Source organism: Engystomops pustulosus, chromosome 2 (assembly GCF_040894005.1).
Source record: "Engystomops pustulosus chromosome 2, aEngPut4.maternal, whole genome shotgun sequence".
In the NCBI taxonomy this organism is placed as follows: Eukaryota; Metazoa; Chordata; class Amphibia; order Anura; family Leptodactylidae; genus Engystomops; species Engystomops pustulosus.
In genome coordinates this window covers 142,800,008-142,823,862 of record NC_092412.1, presented here as the reverse complement: position 1 = coordinate 142,823,862, position 23,855 = coordinate 142,800,008, and the positions used below count along the sequence as shown (strand labels likewise).

At 36.6% G+C, this 23,855-nt stretch overlaps 1 protein-coding gene and 1 long non-coding RNA gene across 2 annotated transcripts; one reads left to right on the top strand and one right to left on the bottom strand.

Annotated features, from left to right (window-relative positions):
• Positions 1 to 4,942: 4,942 nt before the first annotated feature.
• On the bottom strand, positions 4,943 to 7,242 carry POU3F1 (POU class 3 homeobox 1). The gene has a single exon (XM_072136735.1). It carries the CDS (start codon positions 7,229 to 7,231, stop codon positions 6,104 to 6,106), a length of 1,128 nt encoding a protein of 375 aa, XP_071992836.1. The 5' UTR covers positions 7,232 to 7,242; the 3' UTR covers positions 4,943 to 6,103.
• A 1,443-nt stretch (positions 7,243 to 8,685) lies between these two features.
• On the top strand, positions 8,686 to 16,632 carry LOC140118613 (uncharacterized). The gene is made up of 3 exons (XR_011853221.1): positions 8,686 to 8,862; positions 14,502 to 14,622; positions 16,543 to 16,632. It is a non-coding gene; the product is annotated as an uncharacterized lncRNA (long non-coding RNA).
• The last annotated feature ends 7,223 nt before the right edge of the window (positions 16,633 to 23,855 follow it).

Here is a 23,855-nt window from a genome sequence, read left to right as displayed (position 1 = left end):
CAACAAGAGTGTCATCACCTATATTTATTTCGAAAAGTCCAGGTATGATGACTAAGTCTTCAATGGAACAGGGATAGGTAATTGTAGAAAGCGTAGCATTGGCTCCAATCTATGTGTATTGTTAATCCATGGATATATGTGTTATACGTTGGACATTGCAGGTATCAATATGATACTGGGTAGTGATGTCTTAGATGTGTCTTGCTCATTATTTGCATGTTGGATGACTTCAGGGTCATCCCATCTATGCCTGCACTCTTGTTTCACACCTTTTCATATCCAGGAAGATGTAAGAGTTGATGTTGAAGAACATTACGATATGTGTAGCGCACAACATTAATCGCACCCCCAATCTGGAGATCACCACACTGCTGGTTTTAATGAGGTGGACACGTGAATCTTTACATGACAATGTACAACAGTCATTTACATTATGTAGCTGGCAAGTGACACTTTGTTAAAATATTATAGTAAGCATAAAAGATAATGTGGTCCCTAACAGAATGGAGAAGATTTTGTTAATTACATAGTCATTGTCTAACTATTTATCTATCTTCCTTTTCTTACACTCATCATTTCTTGCTTCATTATCTCTGGGCTTTGGAGACTGTGCATCTTTGGAGTTATGTCTATTTTATCAATTTATGCTTTGACAGATGTCCATACCTCTTACCTTTGTATGTTAAGATACTTACAGTTTCAAAAAAGTATTTTTTGCTTACATTTTGCTTATATATATATATAAAACACTCCCTTCTAGTTTGCTTAATATTGACAGGTCAATTGCAGAATATAATTTATCCTCACCAGAGATTAGACCACAAAGCTCCAAGTCTCAGCCGGGAAAAGTTCTTCTGAAAAGAAATGTCAGCGTTAAATTCAGTTCAATGCAGTCTTCTCACATCACGTCAGTGAATATTGAATAGGTAGTTTCATAAAAATATATTTATTGTGTATATTTAAGAATCAAAGTGACTCAGCTCCTGTTGCCCCAATGGGTCATCTGGTAAAGTAAGGTATCACATTGGAACTTTCATTGTTCTGAATCCTCAGCAATCTACTAGTTTTTATACCGCTGTAAATATTGAACATTATGAAAAACATCCACATATTAAGTTAGTTTAATGGCATAAATCATACTCCCATGGAAATCTACTACATATAATATGCTAGCCTGTAGGCCTCTGTTAGCCTTCCTGTTCCCTAAAATGTAGGCCTTGCTTTCTAAAGGCTATCTCATGGAAAATATTAATTAATGTAGCGCCTTGTACTAATCTTTCTCCTCATAAACTCAATGAGAATAGCATGTACCATTTGAGTTGAGGGTCTTCTTATTTGTTTGTTTCCATACAGGTGAGTATCATCCATATGTGCAGCCCACTTGTATTCTTGCAGGTGAGTGTCATACATGTGCATAGCCAATGTTACCAGCATTTATAAGCTGCGCTCTGTATATTTACCTATAGTAGTACTGTTTGGAAATGCATAGAATGATATATTACCTTATGTATTCTGGGTATCTTTCTGCACTCCTTTGTCAACTGACTCTTTCCAATCATGGCAGAGTGAACATCACATATGATTTTTGCCAGTATGATAATCTACAATCTATAAAATGTAGCCATAAAATGGATTTTTTATCTCGAGTATCCCACCAAGCCATTAGCTTGGTATGATATATTGACAGTATTCTGTTTAACGTCTGTGAATGTTCATATGAGACACAGGTTTAATACACAGGTATTACAATTAAAGTCGTTCTTAGGTAAAAAAAATACCTACCTACCTACTGAGCCATTCGCCAAACCAACATGAACTTATACTATGCCCCTAAGTACTATGCACTTAGATGGTTAGCTTGTACCGTGTACTGTAAGCCAGATAAACTTTACAGCGGAAAGACAGTGGAGAAACAAAATAAATTTTATTGTTTGATTTAAAAAAAAAATGCTATTTGATTTGTGTAAGGCTTGGATTTACTTTTGGTTACTAATGAGATAAAAAATAAATTCTGTACTCCTTGACATTGAAAAACATTATTTGTGAAATGAAAGTATTCTGGGAAAAAGAAAAAGGTCAATTATTGTATAGTAAATACAAGATACCAGTGAAATTAATTTAAAATTTGCAATTTAAGATTGACCAAAACTTATTGTACGGGAAGCATGTAAATAACAAGTAACAAGAACAAACGTATCGTCAACCCTACATGTGGCGCAATATATACATATAATATATATATATATATATATATATAATATTTTTAAGTTGTATTTTGAACATCTAAAAAATAAATACATAGTGACTGTTCGACATTTTTATAATCAGTTACCCACAAGCAACACATTCTAATATATACAATATATTAACAGCATAGGGCAATAAAATCTGTTATGCATGAAATTAACCCATTCCCAGGGGGTTAAAGTATAGCGTCAAGAAAAGATCAAAACATTATGGCTTTTGTATTTCGCATATATAATAATTACTATTAAAATGTTATGGAATATGATGACTGGAGAAGTTATTAAACAGGAGTTGAAGTGCCTTCTGGTAACACTCAGGTCTGTACAGGAGTAGATAAAGGGGAAAGTGTCTACCACAAGCCAAGGAAACTTAGCTTGAAGACATCTGAGAACAGTCATTAGCCAATAACCAAATTATCTGTACCAAAGATGGATTTTATATCATCTTTACCCTGTGGCTTATACCACCCATCTGCTTTCTAAATAATGAAGTTGTGTTAATTGTTCATTTCTACTGTTTCAGGGGATATAAGATTGATATTGAACTAGCTGTAGTGTTTCTAAAAACAGGCAGATAGTTAAACATACTGTAAATCACATACATTCACACACACAAATATTTATATATTTATATCTATGCTTGCACGTGTATAAATCTTTTTTCAGCGCCTCTTTATGCAATGTAGTTTTTGTCAATATACAGCATATACATAGTGGGATCCATGAATTTGTTCACTTATATAAATATTACATTGCCTGTACAAAGCCCTAACATAAGACAAGCCTGGGTGCCAATGCTACTAATAGGAACCTTTTTGTACATTATAGAACTGTGCACAATTTTTGGGACAATACCAGGTTACAGTCAATGTGATACATAACATAACAAAATAAATAGAATATAAACTGTAAGTTTTCAATAGTAGTGTTTCGGATGTGCAGTAAAGTCTTTCTAGGATAGTTTCAAGTTTGTCTGTTTTTAACTTTAGCAGGTCTCGGTCACAGATGTTACATGTGTATACAAACAATGATTATATATATACTATGATATATAAAAGCATCCCATGCAGATCTACGTAAGCAGTAACTGTGGATATTAATGTCTAACAAAACTGAATGCAGGCCAATTCTAGAGGACATTGGGTGCATATCAAAACCAAAATTGAGAAGACTGCTGGATTGTGGATTGGCTACTACATACTAATATCTCAGTGTCTATTATATTTTGGACTTGAGCCGTGGTATTATTCAAATCCAATTCCAATTCCTACTGGGTTCAGTTTCTGCTAGGGCCCAGTAACTGTTGTTTTTGTAGCAACTCCCTCAATCGTTCACTGCCTACAAAATTGTCAGCCTATTGCAGATATTGAGGAGTGCCCCATTTTTAAAAAACTTTTTTGTATACATTCAAGATGTTGGTGAGCGCATTAGTTCTGCTACACATCATTAGACTACCCTCAGTCACATACAAGACACTGAATACTTGTCCCAGAATAGAACGTGCTTATTAAAAAAAAAAAAAAAACACTTCTGAATTTATGCAACATAGCTTAATCTTATGTGCTGTACTAATAGCATTATTTTACTTTTGTATGATTGAAGTAAACTGAAATAATGAGGAAAAAACCTATATATATATATATATATATATATATATATATTTGAATTTCTGAAATGTGTAGCCTGACGTAGATCTTTACAAAAAACTATGAACTTAAACCTAAGAAACAGCAAAAATGACAAGAAGGGAAAACACAGCTGGCAGTTATCCTAACATTACTAAAAATGTCTAACTGCAGAAGGTTTCAACACTTTCGTATATATCCTAAAAATACACGAAGATTTCAAGTATAAATGAATCATTGTGATTTAAAAGGGAAATAAACATGAAGAATTTTCCAGAATAAAAATAATTTACGAAATCAAATACAAGAATAAAATAAATAGTTAGCTGTCTTCAGTTCTATACAATTTACTAACATAATTCCCATGCTATAGCATCATGATTATGTTCCAGAAATATCAGCAGGATTTCCTTCCGGTAAGTTTAGGTATAAAGGATAAGTCTGAATACTAAGATTTTACAAAAAATAGAAAAGTATCATCTGTGTCACTAGAAAATGTAAGCTATAGTTATTACTAGTTACTAGATAAGGCTACTGTCTGGTTTATGAAAATATAATAATACATTTAAAATATTTTTAGATCTGTCTATAGATTACATTTTGCAAAGTCAGACTTTGTTGTGTCAGTATTAGAAGTGAATAATTATAAAAATACACATCACATTAGTGTATTTTATCATTCTGAATACCAGGATTGTTTTCAGGCTGTGATGTTTAAATAGATTTCAGATATCAAAATCGTAGAGAGACAAATAAATTGTTATATTTCCTAAACTGAAAATAAAAAAATACTTTAAGAAAGCAAGAACATGCTGATATTACAGCTAACAGACACATTTATTTTATATATATTCACTGCATTCAAGTTAAAACTCAACTGATTGACTGCCAAATCTGTCTACACAGGTAAAATTAAAAAAGACACAAGACTTTTTTTTAAAGGGATTTCATTTTATGTAAGTAATACAATATTACTTTAAACATAAATATAAAAAGTAAATTGCAAATCTACATTTGTAAAAGTTACAAACAGAATTCACCAAACCAAAAAAAAACAAACAAACAAAACAAAAATAATAATATATATTGCAAAGTAATTTACACAGCCAAAAAATGTGAAAATAAATAGAAAGGGAAGGTTTATATGGAAATAATATTAAAATATTCTCTTAAAATTAGTAATTGTACAAAAGTGTGTAGAATGAAAACAGAACCAAAAAATACACAAATTTCAAAAACATACATATGTATACATATAACACATATTTACAATATTATGTAAAAAATCTTTTTTTTTTTTGCTTTTTTTTTAATTTGCTTTATAATGGAATATGCAATTCTCCTTGTACCCATTTCCTTATAACTCCCTTTATACTTTACAGTATATAACCCACACATTCTAGATTTCTGGAGACATGTGGATTGCTGGCTATGTGTAGTCCTGATTTTCTAAATCATACAGAAAAAGTGAAGGAACATGTTTTGTTTGGCACTATGGTATATACCAAGACATTGCAGAGGGCTTCTGACCTTAAAGGTTGTGGTGAAACTATGTCAATTAATAAGGAGCCTAAATAATTCAAGTTCACCATGAATGAATGTGAGGAACCACTGCTCCTATCATGTTGAGTTTTATAGAAATAGGCTACTCACCAAATACTAGCAGGCCATTAGAGGCAGACACATGATAGCATAAGTACCACATAATAAAAAGAAAGATAAATAAAACTTTGGATCTGGATTTGCTTTAATAAAAAGGATGTGAAACCCAATAAATAAATGTCAATGTTTTATTGTGTTTTGATAGCATCCACTTCCCAAGCCAGAGATATTTCCCTTCCACTGCACTTCAGGAGCTAAAGAGTCTAATTAATAAATAACACCTTTCCATTCAGAGCTGCCAAGGACTTTGTGAGGAGATTTACATGGTTAATAATAAAAAATATTCACAGTTCTTAGAATCTCAATCTATCCCACAATATTCTGGTCAATAAATTATCCCCCTCCCCTTCTCCTTTTACCTTCAAGAAGAAACAAGAATAAGTGATGATGGTCTGAGGTGTAGCAAAAAGATTTGGGAAAGGGGCATTATTGTAGTGGGTATCTTAATTTAATCTTCAGAAAGGTCCTCCAGTCTCTTTCTAGGGGTCCTGTAACTATTTTCTTTTGTAAAATCCAAAAGTACTTACTTCATCCCCACCCCCTCACATCCTCTCTTTATATATTTCTTAGTCATTGTACGGAGGTCTGCAGTGTGTGATGGAGTGGAGGGGTCTCTGCTTGTGAATACACATCCTCCATGGGGGGGTGAGGAACCCCTGCTGGGGTCATCCTTTTCTCTTTCTGCCTTCTGTTGCAAAACCAAACTCTCACCACCTCCTTCTCCAACTGGAGACTGTCTGCCAGGCTGGTGATCTCATGGGCTGATGGTTTAGGGCACTTTAGGAAATGGTTCTCTAGTGCTCCCTTCACCCCAACTTCTATGGAGGTCCTCTTCTTCCTTTTCCTCCCCTGGGCTGCAATCTTGTCGAGGTTGGTCGGGCTTCCAGTAGTGGAATCTGTCTCCTCAAGCCACTTATTCAACAGGGGCTTCAGTTTACACATGTTCTTGAAACTCAGTTGTAAAGCTTCAAATCTGCAGATGGTAGTTTGGGAGAAAACGTTGCCATAGAGGGTGCCCAGGGCCAAGCCAACATCTGCCTGAGTGAAGCCCAGCTTGATCCTCCTCTGTTTGAACTGCTTGGCAAACTGTTCCAGGTCGTCGGAGCTTGGGGCATCTTCATCAGAGTGGTCCTGATGGTGGTTAAGGTGCTGGGGAGGCGACTCAACGTGAGTGTCATGGACTCCGGGGTCATCGTGCAAGGGGTCTCTCATGCTGTGGTGCAAGGAAGAAGCCTGTGGCCCCAGCATGCCATTCAGGTTTGTGTAGGACGACTGGGAATAGATGAGAGGCTGGTGACTGTTGGAGCTGGGGGACATCGGAGACAAGTGATGCCCTCCACCCTGTGCCCATGCATGGCTGCTGGCCGTCTGTTGGTGGACCAGGTGTGACCTGTGGTGGTGGAAGCTGCTGCTGAGGTCCTCTCTACTGCTCTGTACAGCAGTTTTGCTGTGATCGTTCTGTCCACCCAGGTGAGAGCCGCTGCCCCAGTCGCTGGCAGGATTGGGCAACCACTGGTGATGGGTGAGGCTCATGGGGTGCCCGGCGTTGGTGGCCAAGCCTTGCAGGTATTCTTGGTGCATCATCTTCTGTACCTCTCTGTAGGTGGTGCCCTGGTGCATCCTGTCGGAGTCCGGATGCATGAGAGGATTGGAAGGCAATGTGTTATTCCTGGGCAGATACTGAGCAGTTGCAGCCATGGCTCCTACTCCTTAACTGGCTGCAAGTTGCCTGCTTTCTGTGCTTTAGAAGCCGGATCCAGCCCTGTAGAGCGAGCCCGGGCGCTGAGCCCGCCCCCCGCCTCGCCATTGGCTCAGCGGCTCCTGACTGACACCGCACAATCATCCCCTCCACTTCCATTGGCTCCGAACGGCCCTGCCATTGGCTGCCCACTACATATTGACTCGGAGCTGCTCTCTCCAATTGGTCCGCTGCTTTCATTCATGCTGTTTTGCAAACAACCACGTGGGGGAGTAAGGAGTGTAGTTTTGCAGTTTACCTAGAAATACATTGTAAATAATGATTTGCCTTTTTACATTGGACTTCATACATAGGAGAGGGGCAGGTTTGGCTGGAATTATGCATTATTAATTCCTCTTATTATGATACTTGATCAGGGCTAATTGAGAGTGTTCAATGTAAAGGGGGATATGCTCCGGCGCCGGCAGATCTGGGCAAGGGAATGCAGTGTATATATATAATAGAGCTCTGTGGACACCTGAAGCTCTATAAGGTGTGTTCTGTCAGCTCCCATTCGGGACAACCGTTACCAGCAACTTCTGAGCACATTTCGTTGTCAATTGAAGCCCGTCGCACGATCAGATCGTTAGAAACTATCTCGCTCTCTTAGCAGTCACACTCGCATAGCATTCATGCAACCAGATCGGTTTATTCCTCTGTTCTAGTTCACTATCTAACACAGTTATCCTGATATGTTATGCCTATAAAATATAGTCAATGGCTCATATACATCTAAACACAACTTTTACCAGCAAAAACAATGGATTTCGTTAACATTCGTAGTGGTGTAACTAAAATAACTATGGAGAAGGCGGTGGATTGTATGGAGAAGAAGGTAATGCATGATTCTTAATGGTTTACTTTTGTCTCTGTATGTCTGGCGGTTATATATATATATATATATATATATATATATATATGTATATATATATATATATATATATATATATATATATATATATATTCTTGGGATACATTGTATTTGGGCTGTGTGGCTTTATGATGTAAAGTTGAGAAATGAATTCTCCTCTATTGTAATGAGACTTGCCCTGATGATCTAATGAAAAAGAGGCAGCTAGTGACAGTATTTGAAATAGTAGAAGAATAAGCTTTCTTCCAGGGCTGGGAGCCTTTTCTTCCCCTCCTCGCACAGTCTTTAAATCAGAATAATATAATTACCCAGGCACTCCAATAACCACAACTAATTATTCTGAATTAAATTTTAATCCGGCTGCATCTATCAGTGCAGGAAAAACAAACTATTTACCAGGCTGGGTGTTATTTAAGAAATAAAACTGCATTTTGGTGCCTTTCAAAGTCAATTAGCTGGTGATGGCCATTCCTCTCCCTCTCTCTGTCTGCACTCATTTCTGATTGTTTTTCTGGGCACGTTTTGCCCTAACTGCAAATTACCAGTTGTATGAATTGCAGAGCAGCTGCCATGCACAGAGCAGAGAGGGAGCTGAGCACACACACTCACACAATCAGCTCCCTTATGCCACACTGGATCCTGCACCTCACACCATGGAGAACACTGTCACCCCAGATCTCCACTCCAGACCTCCAGCCTCAGCAGGAGCACTAGATAGTGGTAAGTTCTCCTAGATACAGCATCCAGTGCTCACTGCTGCTTCCATAGACACCTCATTTCATATTGTTATTAATATTTCTATTATCACCAATATTTGCAGATTGGATTAGAATATACCTTATTTGTTATCTTTGAAAGGAATACTCACTAATGAATGTTTGTATTATATACTGTACTGTATTTTAATACAATAGAAATTATATGCTGATATAGATGTAATTTTAAGGAATAAAATAATTACCATTCAAATCTATTTGTTTTTCACTTTTTATAATGAGTAAATATTTACACAGTTTAATCTCTGTGTATCTACAGTATCTAATGTACTTACCATTTTATACTATACATAACCAAAGTAGTGTAATTGGCTACTCATTTCATTAGCAAAATAAAACCTGTTATTGTATGACAATTTGTATAGGCATATGCTTGGCAGTAAATGGTTGCCCACAGAGGTTTCATATGCTGGCATGGCATGCTTTTACATGTTGCTTCTATGTTTTAACTAAAAAGTTATAGAAGGTGAAAAATGTAGTGTATTATATCTAGCCAGGGCTCTATTTATGTTATAATACACAGTATATATAAGATTGCATTGAGGTGCCATTTTAAAAGTATATATATATATATATATATATATATATATATATATATATATATATATATATATTCTACACAGTTATGCAGGAGAAGCAGATACAAACTTTTAACTTTTTGCTCTGTATATATATATTTTTTTTTTCATATATATCTCCAAAGTAATGAAAAAACCTGATAACTCAATATGACAAATGTCAATTCCAGCTCTACTTAAGATCTTTATAAATATATTGAGAAATGTATATATATATAATACACACATACAAACATGTCCCTTTATTGTATGAATTACACACAGAAGGCAATGCTACAAATACCATCCTCAATGGAGCAATGCACTGTTAACACTAACTTGTTCTTTAGCAGTGAATATTAGGGTTATATTTGGCATGTGCATCATATTCATAGATGGGGTCTTTTATTCCTCTTTTTTCCATGTATTTACTAAATAAACTGACAACAGATTATTAGTTTTAGAGAATCCCTCTAAGAACCGTCCAATAAAGATGATTCTCATTTAATGTAATTTTGAGCAACTCCAAAATTCTTTGATTCCTCTTTACAGTTATCCTAATTTGTAGACATGAAAAGCTGGCAAGATGGTTGGAAGGCAGTGAAAAGAAAGACTAGCTGTTGTGCTGTTACAGGGACAGGCAGTAAAAGTTGGTTAAAAGTGTCCAGATTGGCTATTGTGTAGAATATGGCCTTGTCTTTGTGAAGGGACATATTTGTCAGGATCCCACTGGTAACTATGGTGAGAGAATTAAAGGCCTTACAGAATGTAAGCTGAATAGCATTCAATCAGAGATAGAGAGAAAGAATGAGAGAGGGAGAGATACAGAGAGAACGGGATAGGACTGTGTGTAACCTCAAGCCCACAACTCATGGACAGAGACATTAGTCATGTATGCCTTCTAAATCTAGGATAATAATATATAGAATAACCAACAATGTTAAATGAATCAATTAACAAAGAAGGCTTCTTAGATATTCTCTCAATGAGATTTACAAGTTTTATGTCTGTCTTCTAAAATGTATTTACTAGAGGTAAGTTTCATCTTTTCTAAAATCAGAAGTAACCAAGGTCATGAAAATAACTACTTGAGAATTTAACAGGTTACCTGAACTTCTCACCCCATCCCTCAGAGCCATTGCTCCTCAAGTAATAATCACTTTGAAAATCTACAATATAAGAATGGCGCTCATCACCCATATTTGTAAATCACGGATCAAGCCTGCAGCTCTGTAATAATTGTCAAGGATGTAACCCTTTCTGCAATCACAGGGTCCTGTCAAGTGTCACATGTGAGAAATAGGATTCCCTTTCTCAAAGTTATACCATGGGCAACAGATTGATGCAGTTATGAGGTAGTGATGAACATTTCTTGACTGTATTTTGCTTGTTTATTGTTATATTTTAAGTTTACAACATATTAATACAGTTTGCCTATTAAGATTTGTATGTGCTTAAGTTTTTTCTTACAATCTTAGATTTCAGTTTTTAATTGTGGTTATCTATCTATCTATCTATCTATCTATCTATCTATCTATCTATCTATCCATCTATCTATCCATCATAGAAAGCAGGCAGCACTCCAAATGATGTGGTGAAAGGGTCTTTATTTACCCATGCAGCTACGTTTCGGCTGATCCATACAGCTTTTATCAAGAAGGCAGCACTCCAATTGATGTGGGAAAGCAGGGTGGATTTATTCACCCATGCAGCTACATTTCAGCTGATCCATACAGCTTGATAAAGGCTGTATGGAGCAGCCAAAATGTAGCTGCATGGGTGAATAAAGCCACTTTGTTTCAGCACATCAATTGGAGTGCTGCCTGCTTTCCGCTATAATACAGAGGATTTCTGGATTACTCCTTGGGATAGCACCCCGACCATCACCTGCTGTGCTGCTGTTCTTATCCATTATCTATCTATCTATCTATCTATCTATCTATCTATCTATCTATCTATCTATCTATCTATCTATCCCATTTATTTCTGCTCCTTCCTATAATACCATACTACACAGACCTATGTACATTGGGGCACAGCTGGTGCTGGTGTACACTTTTGGATGTATCTAAACTTCATCTTCCTTGTGGAAATTTTATAAATATATAGCATGCTAATTTTTCTGCATGACCTTAGATGATCTAAAAGCTTCATGGAGTGAAATAGTGGCATATATTTATTGTGTTAAAAGCTTCATTCTAAGGGTATTAGGACAATTTCACTTCTATAACAGCAGACAAATCAGTTCTACATGTACTTGGCAATTTACTTTGCAACATTTTAGCCTTGTTCTACTTCTATAGATGTGCTAAAAGTAACTTTTATAGATGTTGAATTAGATCAATGTGGTCCTATAACTTGATCCAAGTCAACGTCTGTCTGGACCATATATATTTTCAACCTTTAATTTGGTTTATATGAAGTTCATGCTCTCTTGTAAAAAAAATTACAACATTTTGGAAATCCAAGCTTATAATTTGCTTTGTGCTGATTTGCTTAAGTGTCATTGAGTTTTCTAAATCAAGTGGTTAGTTTGTGCCAAAACTCAATAAACTTGTAGTCTTAGATATGTTTGATTATATACAATATTATATGCAATGATCTATTGTTTTAATTAACAATGTTTGCTGAAAAGCAGTGAGGGATTCCTCAGATTATACAGTAATTCCAGGTGCACTTAATGTATATGCCACAATCTGTGTATTTTCAGCTTTCTAATTTACATCATAGTGGAATTGGATGTATAAATAATGAAGAAATATAGCAGTAATCACATAGAGTCATATGACTCATTGTTACTTTGGAAAGTGACAAAGCAACAAGTATGTTACAACACATCAATCCATGTGTAATCTTAAACCAAAATAAGATCTGCACCCAACATCTTATTTTTGGTTTCAGTAAATCATTTACTTTGATCGTATTTTCGGCCTGTACAAGAAGTATATACTACTTCTGCAGAACTGAATTTGTCACTCAGTGTACATTATAAAACAGTGTGAAAATGTTTTTAAAACTCTTATTTAACTCCTGTTTAACTCACTGTTTACTATTAATGTGGCACTGAAGAGTTAAATGTCAAATAAGACTCTGTTAATTTATTCTAAAAGAAGCTTTTATTATTCCAAGCATCATGGGACTTGAACTCAACCAAAATAATTCACACGAAGGGTTAACCATCAGTTTTACAAATTTCTATCCTCGTTAGATTACTCACTCCCTTTCTCTATTTGAATTAGCCTCATTATTTACATATGACTGGTTGACCACAATTAATACAAGATCTAATCAATTTAAATTATGAAAAAAAATAATTAAGTTAGTTTCTGAACTCCCCTAGACACCATGCATATCTGGATGGTTTTTATGGTTAGTCTGAACTTCTCTTGTCTACCACTTTGGCCCCAGTACCGCACTAGTATCTCCGTAGGTCAATTATACCTTTCTGATGGCTATCACAGGGTCAACCTCTATAACTTGTTACTAGGAAAAATAATACAGCTGATGTGTCATATAGAGCATACTAAAGAGCCTGGCTTTTCAGGACCTTATATATGAAATACAGGCAGTCCCCGGGTTACGTACAAGATAGGTTCTGTAGGTTTGTTCTTAAGTTGAATATTTGTATGTAAGTTGGAACTGTATATTTTATCATTGTAACCCCAGACAGAATATTTTTGGTCTCTGTTTCAATTGGATTTTAAAAATGTTGGATTGTCATAAGAACTAGGATAAATAATAAAGCTTCATTGCAGACACCTTTAATATCTATTATAGCTTTTTATTGTAGCCTAAGGATAAAGTACAGTAATTTTACAATATCCAGAGGTCCGTTTGTAACTAAGGGTCATCTGTAAGTCGGGTGTTCTTAAGTAGGGGACCGCCGGTAGAGCATTGAAATGAACTATAGTAACACATACTTAATTTAGCTGTGAGTAGTTGATTGAGTAGGTTTACATATAGCACATACTTTAATATAACTTCCCCATCGGGAAAAGGTTTTCATCTAGGAATAGAACTGATTCTTCAACATGTCCATGGATTTTACTCAATCAGCTGCATAAAACAGTTTGAAAAAAATCTGCAAATAATCTGCCTTCTGTGAACATACCCTAAGTAGGAGGAAGGAATACAACAATTTATAAAATCAATGTCCTATTTTGAAATATGGTTACATTTCTGGAAATTTCTATAAATTCATTGCAACAGTTAAACTCGCCTGTATATATAATCCATATATAATGTTAATAAAGTTGCATTTACACTTGTGATCGTCTTGATGTTTTTCTTACCATTTATAAGAAAAACCCCTGATGAATCCTTCTAATTTCTATGGCCTACATAGGGATGCAAAAAATATCTGTATGTCATTTTGTATCTGTCCAGTAAATATCTGTTTAAGAATAGAACGAGTACAAGAAAAAAGAGGTTTTAATATCCATGGATCTAAATTCATATGGTTTCCGCTTTTATCTCCTATGTATGTATGTATGTATGTATGTATGTATGTATCTATCTATCTATCTATGTATCTATCTATGTATCTATGTATCTATCTATCAATGTATGTATGTATGTATCTATCTATCTATCTATCTATCTATCTATCTATCTATCTATGTATCTATCTATGTATCTATCTATGTATCTATCTATCTATCAATGTATCTATCTATCTATCTATCTATCTATCTATCTATCTATCTATCTATCTATCAATGTATCTATCTATCTATCTATCTATCTATGTATCTATCTATCTATCTATCTATGTATCTATCTATCAATGTATCTATCTATCTATCTATCTATCTATCTATCTATTCATCTATCATCTATCTATCATCTATCTATCTATCTATCTATCTATCTATCTATCTATCTACCATCTATCTATCATCTATCTGTCTATCTTGAATAAAACATTTGCAGTAGTTATATTGACACTCCATTGGTGATTTGCTTTTATGAGTGACATTGCATTCTTTCACTTTGCTAAAAGAAGTATATCTCCTTTATATTGCAGAAACCTGAGCTCTTGACTGAACTGACAGGAGGTATTCCTAGCCATAGCCTAACCTGAAACAAGTGGAAATATGTTTCCATAACAGCATTTATACACTCATTGACCTTCCTTTAAATTTAAGGTAACCACACATCTATCACAAGCATGTAGCATTCGCTTTCTTGTCTACTGTATCCGCAGCTTTTCCCTGAGCTCAGGACAGATCGTCAAGTGAAGAGGGATCATGTACTCAATCACACAATGCTTCCAGGCATTCTACAGATAGAAGGTGTTGCTGATGTGTTTTATTGCACAACCACAACAAAAATGCCAACACAAATAGAACTCCCTATTATAAATAAAGGAGGAGTATCAGAAAATGAAAAACAAGCAGCATCTGTAGGGGACAAGAAGAGGTGTGTACAGGGATGTGGTGGGTCTGTCGTACAGTAAAAGAACAATTTCGCAGATACAAACATTATTTAATACAGCATACTTTGTATAGGGACATGGCAGACTGGTATATTTTTTTTCTTGGATAATATTCACACAGAACTAGTGATTTTAAGCGTTTAACTGTATATTAGTACTATACCTCTGCAATGTAACTTGTAATGTTACAGGTTACATAGCTACTGCACTACACTCTTGAATTGAACTCATTAAATTTGTAATGGAGTTAGTGCAGATTTTTGGCCTAATGGTTTGTATGCCTCACTGGCCTACTTGAGTATGAGCAGATCTGGTGCAATAAAAAGCAACATGCTTCAATGGTCTTACAAAAGGCTTCTCAGACAGAGAGCACAAGGTTGCAGTAACAAATCTTTGCACAGATACAATTCCTGGTGTTTTCACTCCTAAGGCGGCATGCTGCTTGGTATAACAGAAAACGTTGTGGTCCCTCGTGGTAACAGACTCACACAGCTTATTCCTTCCTCTGACACAGGGAACCTGTCATCAGCAATTGACCTAATAAACCACTACCAGAATATTGTCAAGCAGCGTAATACCTTGTAGTTATTGTTTCTTTCATGACCCAGTGTGGTGGTATCATTCAGAAAATTAACTGATAAGTGAGATGTAAATTAGTTGTGTCAAGGAGGAGGAGAGTTTAAGACTGAATGCCTCTCCCTCTGTGATTGACATCCTGCATCAGGACCATCAATTACAGTGAAGTCGACTTTCTGAGGAAGAGAGAGCTTGACTTAATATCTCTGCCACCTTGACTTTATACAGCCAGTTTACATCTCACTTCAAAATTAGATTTTCTTGAAGATGCCACCACACTGGGTCATGAAAGAAACATGATCTGGAAGGTGTTCAGATGCTTGACAACATACTGGTGGTGGTTTATTAGGCCAATTTATACTGACAGGTTCCCTGCTAAAGTTATAGTTTTAGAAACATTTGTTCAATATACCGGAATAACATACAAATAATTGGGAAGATGTCTAACAAGCACAGTGGTAACTTGAAAAACCATCTATTTAGGACTGCCTGGGGTTAGGATTGCTACCTCCCCTCACGTTTCTAAGACATCTTAGAAGTCTGTGTAGCCGGTTGCGTGTTGTGAACCACAGATATTGTACATAATTCCTTTACATTGTGATATGTGATTATATTTCTTGTATCCTGAGAAGTAAATAGAAATTTAACTTAAATGGTTGAACTATTGGAAAAATTTCACATGGGAATCTTTGACCACAACTTTTTATTTGTGGAATAACACTTGCCAACCTTACCATTTACCCCTAGTCCAATAAGTCTACTCCCTGCCGTTTAATTTTGTTACCCAATCTTAATTCCTGTTGTTTACTGTGATGGAAAATAAATTAAAAAACACTTAGACATACATTTAGCTTTCTAACACAAGATAGCATAGCTAACAGACTTTGAACGGACTTTTGGCCACTGAATATAAACAGGAACATCACATTGACCGACATCAAGCATAGATCCTGAGGTAATGAGAAACTTTGTTTATGTGAAAAAAGCAAATATACACAAACATACTCCAAAGGGATTCACTCCAACAGCTAATTATAATTGTCTTTTTTTGCAGGTTCCTATTTGAAATGACAATGTTTAAATCCAAATAAAAGTAAGTGGGATCCCAGAAGAAAACTTTCTTTTTAATAAATTTAAAAAAGCCAATGTTGTCTCTTTCTTTATTTGATTCTTTTGTTCCTATTATATTTTCAAGATGACATAATAGTGGATTAACAAAAAAGTTTACAATTTAACTCTGAAGTTACCAGCACAGCTGGAGAGAACCTTTGACAACAATTCAAATGATACATATATTATGTTGCTGGCTTCTTCCTTGCCTAAGATCCAGCCTCATATATCTTTCAACCATACTTATAACCATAATTATCTTCAGCTTCTCTTGAAGTGGGCGGCACTTCCTGGTTGCGACATCAGCTAAGGACACTGAGGCTAAAGCAGCTTCCCTCACTTTCCATAATGCTGAGTACTCCTCTCTACCACTAGCAGCCCAGACAGTCAAGACACAGAATCTCAGTCTTAATCATCTCCTGTACAACACATAAGTGATTCTAACCTGATAAATTCAATGTCAGTTTTACATACTCACATCCATACTAATATGCATTACAGTTACAGTGACCTATACACACAGATTATCACGCATGCTCACACATATACACCTAATGCACTGTTACACAGATAAACCTATAATTTATTACAGTCTTATTACTACTATACACATTACCAGCTAAGATGAATGTTTCAGCCAGGCTATTCAGCAGATGTTGTCACTCTCCCATTATCTTGGGACAATGGGTGATGGGGAATACAGAGAAAGGCGGAGACATAGCATACAGAAGTAAATAGTCTTCATCCCGTGTATCAGATTGCTGTGCTCATCCTTCCCTAACCTTGCAGAGATTTGGAGGGGGTTTGCAGAGCAGGCTTATGGATGATATTCTGTGCACACTAGATTATAAAACTGAGCAGCTGCAGGGGGCGGAGTTGGACTGTATGGGAACATAAAGTAGATTGTACACAGAGCAGACATGGTGGAGCAGCTTCCTGTAATCAACAAGCAAAGATGGACGAGCACGCCGCATAGCCCCACCCCCTTCCCCTTTCCTGTCCCTCAGGACCATAGAGTTTCACTCAATAGACTGTCCTTAGCAACCCAAATACTTGGCAGAATGTAGAGAGAATGAGAGAAGCAGAAAACAGCAGCAAAAATGGAAAAAAATTTAGTTTTCAGATATCATAGCTGTCATAATCTACACAGTTCCACTTTAATTGACATGGCTTGTCCTGTAGAGCTCTTTGTTGGGCAGTATTTTTTTAATGATTAGCTCTAAAACATAAAAATATCACATGCAGAATCTTACAGGAGCAACATATATAAGGTTTAGTTCACACCTGCGTAGAGGGTCTCTGCTTTAGGAAAGAAATTTGGAAACCAAAGAGGAATGTGAATAGAAGGTCTTACATTGACTTCAATGTAAAATAGCCTTAGCGGCGAGTGCTCAAACTGTAACAGTAAACCCCCCTATTTAGTTGTGAGATGCCAATCAAGCAGTAACTTATTGCTCCATGTTCTTCAGCACTTTCAATCATATTGGCCTCCTAAGGACAGCAACATAGTCGAAATAAAGATAGAAAATTTGCATAATTTTAGTTTCTTTTCAGTATCCCTCTGTACACAGAGAATCATGGGGCCAGCAGGGGGTCTTCCAAAAATAATTCAGCCCTGTCTACTCATTCTCCGTCTTCCTACATGTAGCGAAGTAAGTATCAGTTTAATATATGACTGAAAGCAGCATCTTTTAAGTGGCTTGGAACTGCAGGAAGATTCTTTGAGTCCTGTCTGGTGTGCTGGGGTGATGGCCTGAGTGCCCACAAAAAAGACTCTGAGTGCCACCTCTGGTACCCGTGCCACTGCCTTAGAGTATTACACTGTTATCTCAGGGTGCAGTCACACAGTGCAATTACAACTGCAGCAAAATTAGTTTTGAGGTAGTTTTAGGTGCATTTTCTTATTTTAACAGATGAAAAACTATAACTGAACAGGAGAAAGACATTTGATGAACAGGTTTCCCATTTGAAATCCATTTCACCAGCTCAGTTCATGTCTTTCACCTGTTAAATTGACAAAACTGGACCTAAAACCACCTAAAAACCGTTTGTGTTGCAGTTTTACCCAATGTGTGACTGCACCCAGAGGGAGTACAAAAAAGAGGTGTCCACAGTATCAGGTACAGCCACTATCAAATATATTGAACTATGCCTAGTATACAATGAAGACAACAAAGAACTTGGCACCTTCAGCCAGTGGTGCAAGAAGTCTGACTACCCCTATTCTGTATCCTGGGAATCCCTTAAATGTCTCACTAATTTGATGTTCATACACCAGTAAGAAATTGAGAAAGAAAATTGGGTATGATTTCTATGTGTATGTCGGTGGGTAACCCCATTGTCAGAATGCAACTGGGCCCTTTCTGGAGGAAACTAAAGGATGCGGTCACCTCCTAATAATTACTATGAGATGGAACTGGAGATCCCAGGTACAGATTTAGTAACAGGGGCACCTGGGCTTAGTGGTCTTGACTTCCCCATCTTACAGTACAAATTGTCTAAATGTAGACCCCTGGACTGGAAAAAAGGGTCCAAATTGGAGGAATGTACCGTATAAGAAGTAAAATGCTCTAATCAGGTATATGGACGTGTACACCTTACATTTTCATGTGTATATATGATGATGAATATATGTACACTGTTTTGTCAATTACCTGGAAAGCCAACAACCGCACTTATCAAAATGTTTCTGATGAAAGCAATATCCTCAAGCAGTTTCTACATAGTTTCCTTTTAAGATACATTTCCTCACCTGAATAAATGAATGCATGCATATTTACACACAGTACAAATACATAAAATAAAGCATGTAGTATTTAATATGCAGATACGTACAATCTACTACACCAGACATAGAAAATAAACTGTGTATTGCCATGTATTTGTTATGACCGTGTCATGTGATAAGGGAAATGGGGTTACACACTTCTGTGAAGATTGGGTGTGTCCCCATTACTGGGGGTGGAGTGTACATTTCTTCTGGCAGTTAAAGGAATTTCACAAGAAATTAGGGAGTTTTAGCATTGTTGGCTAGATACAGGTAGCTTTGATTATGAACTGTCAACATGAGCACATATAATTGCATAAATACCACACAGACATAGGAATTGAGATACAGATTTTCCACTATATCCCTTATTGATTAGCCTCAGAATAACCAGGCCACCATAGACATTTCATACAATAAGGCTGGATTCACACGACCGGTGCCCGCCGTACCGTAGCACGGCGGGCACACGGCAGCGCGCGGGGAGAGGAGGAGGGGGAGAGCGCTGCTCACCCCCGCCACTCTCCATAGGGATATATGGCGCACGGCGCCGTATGCCCTGAAAAAATAGGACATGTCCTATTTTTTCACGGGGCACGGAGCAGTACGGTGCCACACGTGTGTTGCACCGTACCGCTCCCGTAGGGCGCCGTGCGCCCATTGCCGTCTATGGGGGACGTATATCGGCCGTATATACGTCGGCCGTATATACGTCCCCCTTGCGGTAGTGTGAATGCAGCCTAAATTTGATTTCTTTCTGTTGAGCCCCTTGCTCCAGTTGGGTTAAATCTCCCCAATGTGTTTATTTGTTTTTTTTTTAATAGCGAATATTGTCCACATTGTGTATATATTTCTAGAATTTGTTTATACTATTGGAATAGTTCATTTCCTTTAAAAATGGCAGAGGTTAATAAAATACACTAGCGAATATTTATTTATGTTTACAACAAAAATCTTTTGTGATGTAAACCAAAATATAATGTCTAAAATGTCTCAAACACTTAGGCCAACACATAGGATTGGAAAGTTGAAATTTCGTAAACCTGTCCCACTTTGTTTTGATGCATTTTGGAGGCTTTTTATCGAAAGCTTAAAACGAAGGCATATGTAAAAAGATTGCCATGTTTTGAGCAGTAGTCTTTATTTCCTATTTATGTGAAAGAACACACTTACAATTGTACATCATTATTATCATTTTGCTACTATTGAAGATGATATTCAGGTGTCAAAGCATATCTGGACATGAAAATATTGGAAAAATTGCTATTATGCAACAGTAACGAGACCCCATGACCACATAAATTCAGTCGTAATCATCTATCCCGATGCTGGTTCACAACGTCTATATGTCCAGGAAAAAGTAATTCTGAACAGTGGTCAGCTGGAGGCAGTAAAGTGTATGATTTTAACCTAAGGCTTTATCAGATACACTTAGACTTGCTACAGTATGATGGAAAATAGTAAAAGTGTATGAGTCATGTCAGTAATACATGATACCTTTTAAGAAAAGACAATGTGAGAATGGCAGAAGAGAATGATTAGGAACATAGAAGTAATCATGAGAATCTACTTGGGAAGGTATGGAACAAAACACATTAAAAAACAGACCAGGGTCAGGACAAATCCAGATGCTGAACTTTAAAAAAGAAAGTTTTTTCATATCCTTATCTCTCTATATAATTATGAATCATATTATCTCTTTTTGACATGGAATTCTTGTAAATCCTTAAAGGTTATTTGTTGTTCTAATGTGGACAAATACATAATATAGGACGAGTAAAGCCTACACATTGTTGGTGTTTTTAAAGGAAACCTACCACTTGAAGTGGCAGGTTTCAGATGGAAATACCGAGCACCAGCTCAGGGTGAGCTGGTGCCAGAGCTTATTTTTGTTAGTGTTTTAAACCGCTGTATTGTGGTTTAAAACACTAACAAAAATAAGCTCCGGCACCAGCTCACCCTGAGCTGGTGCCCGGTATTTCCATCAGAAACCTGCCACTTCAAGTGGTAGGTTTCCTTTAACCTTACAACCGTCAGAAATACTTGCTCATAAAGGTAGCATCAGTGTCAGCCATGATTGCATAACCCCCCTTCATGTTCCTTTAATAAAGCATATATCATTGTAATGTAAAGTTTAGTACTATGTGAACACTGTGAAGACAAGCTACACCACAAAAACTTCTACTCATACTGTTATTTTTATTTTATTATGTTACAAGTGCCTTTGAGGTCTCTTTGAGGTGTCTTTGGATGTGATTCCTCCCTCTACATTGTCCATAACCTTTTCATACTTCCTATTTGACAAGTAACATCCAGACGACTCTAAAAAGTAATCTATTAAGGGATTCCAAAGTGTAGCATGCAAAGTGTATTTAAAATGTTCACCCTTTTTATACACACCCTAATCCAGAATTTAAAATAAGACGTAGTGCTTATGACACCTATCATTACCCCCAAAAACAAGTACAAACCCGAGACAAGAGCCCTTAACAAATACAAACCCCCTTAATACAGACAAGTATATATCCAGGTTGGACATAAATACAGACACTAGATGTCTTAAAATGTATATTATATTAAGTTATTTTTTAAGTATTCCTACATTCCCTCTTGAGATCATAAGGTTACAAACCTGCACTCCATTTACATAAAATTTTCAAAACCTATTCTTCAGATTTTTTGGGGTGCCAGTGGTTGAAACCAAAGTGACCAAATATTTATCATCACTTGATGACTATGCTATTACACTGTAACGTCTCATTTGTATATGTCCCCCATGATCTGTAAAGCAATACGGATATGATGGTGCTATATAAATCAAGATTTATTAATATTTATTTATCCTTGCTGTTAGCTGTTTAACCTTAAAGGGGTTGTCCAACTTTGATAAAAACTCTAGAGGTATGCTGGGGCTGTTAAATAATTCAATCTGTACTTACCTCCTGTACTTACCTCCGTTCGTTGGAGCCATGCCCACGTTTGCTTATAGGGGCAAGGCACCTCTGTTCTGACTGCTTAGGGGCATGGCTCTAAGGAAAGGCGGCATGAAAAGACAAGGAGCGTCGGTGGAGGTAAGTATGGATTTATTTAGTTTATTTTGTTTATGTATAAGTAAGTCGAGCCCACCTCTAGAGTTTTTATCAAAGTTGGACAACCACTTTTATATGTCACTTTCTACTTCAATATGTGGAAGATCAATATGGTATCAAGAAATGAAGAATATTCTAGAAGTGTCAGTATTTCCACCAATAGCCTGCATTCATGTTTAGATCTAAACAATTTCTCCTATAATCTATATACATGTCTTTTGAGTTCCTTCCAGCTCCCCTCACCTTTGCCTCTAGATTCTTCTAGAGCATGAGGGCTGTGTACATGTTTGTCTCTATTGACAGTGTAAGCAGCACATTTATAGCAGCATTAAACTCTCTGCATGTTCCCCCCGTCCCAGTGGGTGCAGATCTGCGGCAGGCGAGGACAGAAACACTTCTATTTGCAATCTGTTCGCTGGAGGGCTGCTGGAAAACTTTCTGTCAGCTTTTAGTTATAACATATGAACATCTGAGGGTTACCGCCTGCTTCAGATCGCTCCGCGTCTTGTGGTGAGAGAGCTGTGTTTTACACAATCTTTATGTGTTTGATAAGAGATCAGGAGAAGGGAAGCATACATTTCACACTGAATACTGACACTCTTCTTACTTCTGCCGCCTGCCTGCACTCACTGTCAGAGGAACCATTAGGCACATTTACTACGTTCACAGGATTTTTACAAGTTTCCATATTTACTTATAAAATTACATAGGCATATACAGCTCTAGTTATTAGAATGACTGGGTCATGCCAGCAGACTCATATTTGCCTTGCAAAGTTTAATAAGGATGAAGTGAAATTGGTTTAGGTTGTGTTCAGCAATGTATGAAACTTATGAACTATTTAGGTACGGGATATCATTTAAGCAGCCATAGAAGATAATAATAAAATATATCCAGATTGCGTGGGACTGCTGCCTCCCATAATAACAAGCTATTAGACAAAGTAAAAGCAATAAAATGTTACAACCAGGAATTACGCTCTTTGCATTCGGGAATGATTCTAAGAATATGAGTGTAGGTCCACAGGGGGAAAACAAACTCCCTACTTCTACCACGCAAGCTCTGGCAGAAATATTCTGTGCCAATCATGCAAGTATTATCTGTATTTCCTTTTTACTTGCTAGATCTTATAGCATCTATAGAATTATAATTTCCTTTTGATAACCTTCAAAGATGACTGGTCATCTCTACTGGCAAGTCTGTTTTAGTAAAATAACAATCTTGGAGAATTTTTAATCAAAAAACTATGCTGTGCTGTTCCTCTGTTACTATATGAATAATTTCCCAACTGATTGGTGGCTGGGAGGGAACTGGTTAAAAAAATAAACATGTGCTTACCTCCGCAGTCCATCATGGTGTTCTGCGCTGCCATCTCTCTGGTCCATGCCCCATGTAAACAAA

Coding starts and splice junctions, on each gene's coding strand:
- POU3F1 (XM_072136735.1), bottom strand. CDS start 7,231: ATGGCTGCAACTGCTCAGTATCTGCCCAGGAATAACACATTGCCTTCC.